General features: G+C 42.3%; 1 protein-coding gene across 1 annotated transcript; it reads left to right on the top strand.

The window, feature by feature from the left end:
• The first annotated feature begins 218 nt into the window (after window positions 1–218).
• On the top strand, window positions 219–1,719 carry SOD3 (superoxide dismutase 3). The gene is made up of 2 exons (XM_082050976.1): window positions 219–342; window positions 796–1,719. The coding sequence occupies exon 2, from the start codon at window positions 812–814 to the stop codon at window positions 1,523–1,525; it is 714 nt and encodes a 237-aa protein (XP_081907102.1). The 5' UTR covers window positions 219–342; window positions 796–811; the 3' UTR covers window positions 1,526–1,719.
• Window positions 1,720–2,515: the final 796 nt, after the last annotated feature.

The following is a 2,515-nucleotide window of genomic DNA, read 5'->3' as shown; positions in this document are numbered from 1 at the left end:
ACGTGAAGTCATCAAAAGGAAGATTAATTTAAACGCTTATTAACTTTTTTCCCCTTTTATTGGAATGTCTGTGAGGACTGAGAGCCAGACTAACAGACCAAGAAAGGACAAAGTGTTCACCCTGCCCAAAATGAAAATGCCTACAACTTTTCCCTCTCCCTCCCCTCCCAGGGTCCTCCTGGTGCCGCCTCCCCTGAGCCAGCATTACCTAACTTTACACAAACACGCACTTCCCACAAGCATCAACCTCAAACAGCTCCGGCTTTCTGCCTGATCACATCTTGTTTTAGGGGAGCAGAGGCAAAGAGCTACTACTGAGGGGTTCTGCAGCAGCTCTGCAAGGTAATCAAATCAGCTTGTTGGATTTTTACTTTATGCTTGTAATGCCTAACTAGTGGTTAAGCAGACGGATCAAAAAAAGCCTCCTGGCAAACTGTCTCGCTGGAATTTGTAGTAGGAGAAAACTCTAAATGCAAACTCAAAAACGTATTTAATAACACTCTGGTTTACTTGCTTCCTGCATGAAAACAGAGACAGTTTTTAAGATCAAGATCTAGTGCAAGATATAAAATCACTAGTATTTTAGACGTGGGTTTCAGTTTTATGTGTTTAAACATGCGTTTGCATTCTGATTTAGTCTGAGTTCATCACATCAGACAGATTTAGCAAGCAGCAGTCCACGGGGACCCTGCTCCAGCTGTTCTGCTCAGCCCTGCCACAGCCTGCGTGCCTTTCTTTCCAGCCGTGCCACTGCAAAACTCTCCTAATTCTTTGTAGCTTCTTGTACCTTTTCAGGATCTGAGCTGCCAAGATGCTTCTGCTTCTTTCTCTGGTCGCTGGGCTTGCCCTGTCTGCCTCTGGTGGCATGACAGACAAAGAAAGTGATTCAAGCCAAGAGCCATTTCAAGACATACAGACAAAAGTGAACGACCTCTGGCAGAGTTTGCTCTACCCGGTAGCGCCTGGTAATGAGAGCGACAGGATGATTTACGCCACTTGTGAAATGAAGCCCAGCTCCAAAATAGATGCTGACAAGCCACAAGTGACTGGACAAGTCTTATTCAGGCAGTATTACTCATATGGAAGACTAGAAGCCATTTTCTACTTGGATGGGTTTCCGCTGGATAATAATCAGTCTGGTAGAGCTATCCACATCCACGAGCTTGGGGATCTCAGCAACGGCTGCGATGCTACGGGAGGACACTATAACCCCTTCAGAGTGAACCACCCCCGGCACCCAGGGGATTTCGGCAACTTTTTTCCTAAAGAAGGCAAAATCAGAAAATACAAAACTAATCTCTCTGCCACTATGTTTGGTCCTTATTCCGTCATGGGCAGATCTGTTGTGATCCACGAACAGGAAGACGACATGGGCAAGGGCAACAATAAGGCCAGTTTGGAAAATGGAAACGCTGGGAAACGTCTGGCTTGTTGCGTGATCGGGATCTGCAACAAGAACTTGTGGGAAGAGAAACTGTCTGAATTTACAGACAAGAAGAAGAGAGGGCTCAACAAACGAACATAGAACCAGGTTTAAGTGAAGACCAACAAGATGGCTACAGCCTGGGCAGCACGAAGTACCTCAGGCTGTGCCACTGGCCACTAAGACACACAGCTAAAGCATTCCCATTTCCATCCACTTGTTCCTCTAAGAAACGCATTATCACTTTGTAGAGCCTCCTTTCTGTAAGCCCATCAATAAAACCAGCATCAACTCAACACTGTGATGTATTTTCTTGAAGATAAGTTTCCTCTTTATGCGGTTTGGGAGTTGAACGCATGTAAGTAAGAGAGGTAATGGATATGGTTGGCAGTCTGTGAAGAGGGCGTGTACGGCAAAGGGATCATAAGTTAGATACCAGAGGAAAAAAAGTTAATATGAATAAGTAAAAAAATTGCCTTCCATTAGATGCTACCCTGTATTTAGCTCCAAATCTGACATGTAAAACGACCTCTATGCTTTCAACAGTGTTGGGTGTTGTGCTGCAAGACCTGGATAATGGACTTCCCCTAAAAGTAAAGGAAAGTACAGACATTTCTGTTTTAAACTTTAGGGCAATTTCATTGTTCTACTTGTATTTTAAGTTTGCTTGTTTCCTGAAACATGTCTGAGCTTCTTAACTATTTTTAATTGTCCACATGGCCATAGCGAAGTCACACTGTTCACATCTGAAAACAGACAAAAATTCCCTAAAGCCTCTAGTTTGTGCCTGTTAGTAGCTAGTTTGTACACAAAAGTTTTAATGCTGCTTAGATAATGACAGTTCAGATCAGAGATAAATACTATTTTCAAAGCAAAAAATTAGTGGCTGTGTTTCTTTATACAGAAGTAAATCAATCAATTTAGACTTGGAGAAGTGACAGTGAAAAGATTTAAATCAGATAATTTTCAAACTTAAAACTCTCACTCAATAAAGCTTTACATTTTTAATTTAACAACTCACTGAAAATACTAAAACACATGAATATCATTCATCTGGTACTGAGAAAAGGAAATGAGCAGGTAGAACAAACG

The sequence above is a fragment of the Streptopelia decaocto genome (genome assembly GCF_964273445.1).
Source record: "Streptopelia decaocto genome assembly, chromosome: 4".
Lineage (NCBI taxonomy): Eukaryota > Metazoa > Chordata > Aves > Columbiformes > Columbidae > Streptopelia > Streptopelia decaocto.
Note: the sequence above shows the minus strand (reverse complement) of the source record. Positions and strands in the feature narration are given on the sequence as shown.

What these genes read in the sequence shown, in the direction of transcription:
- SOD3 (XM_082050976.1), top strand. Translation starts at nt 812, where the DNA reads ATGCTTCTGCTTCTTTCTCTGGTCGCTGGGCTTGCCCTGTCTGCCTCT.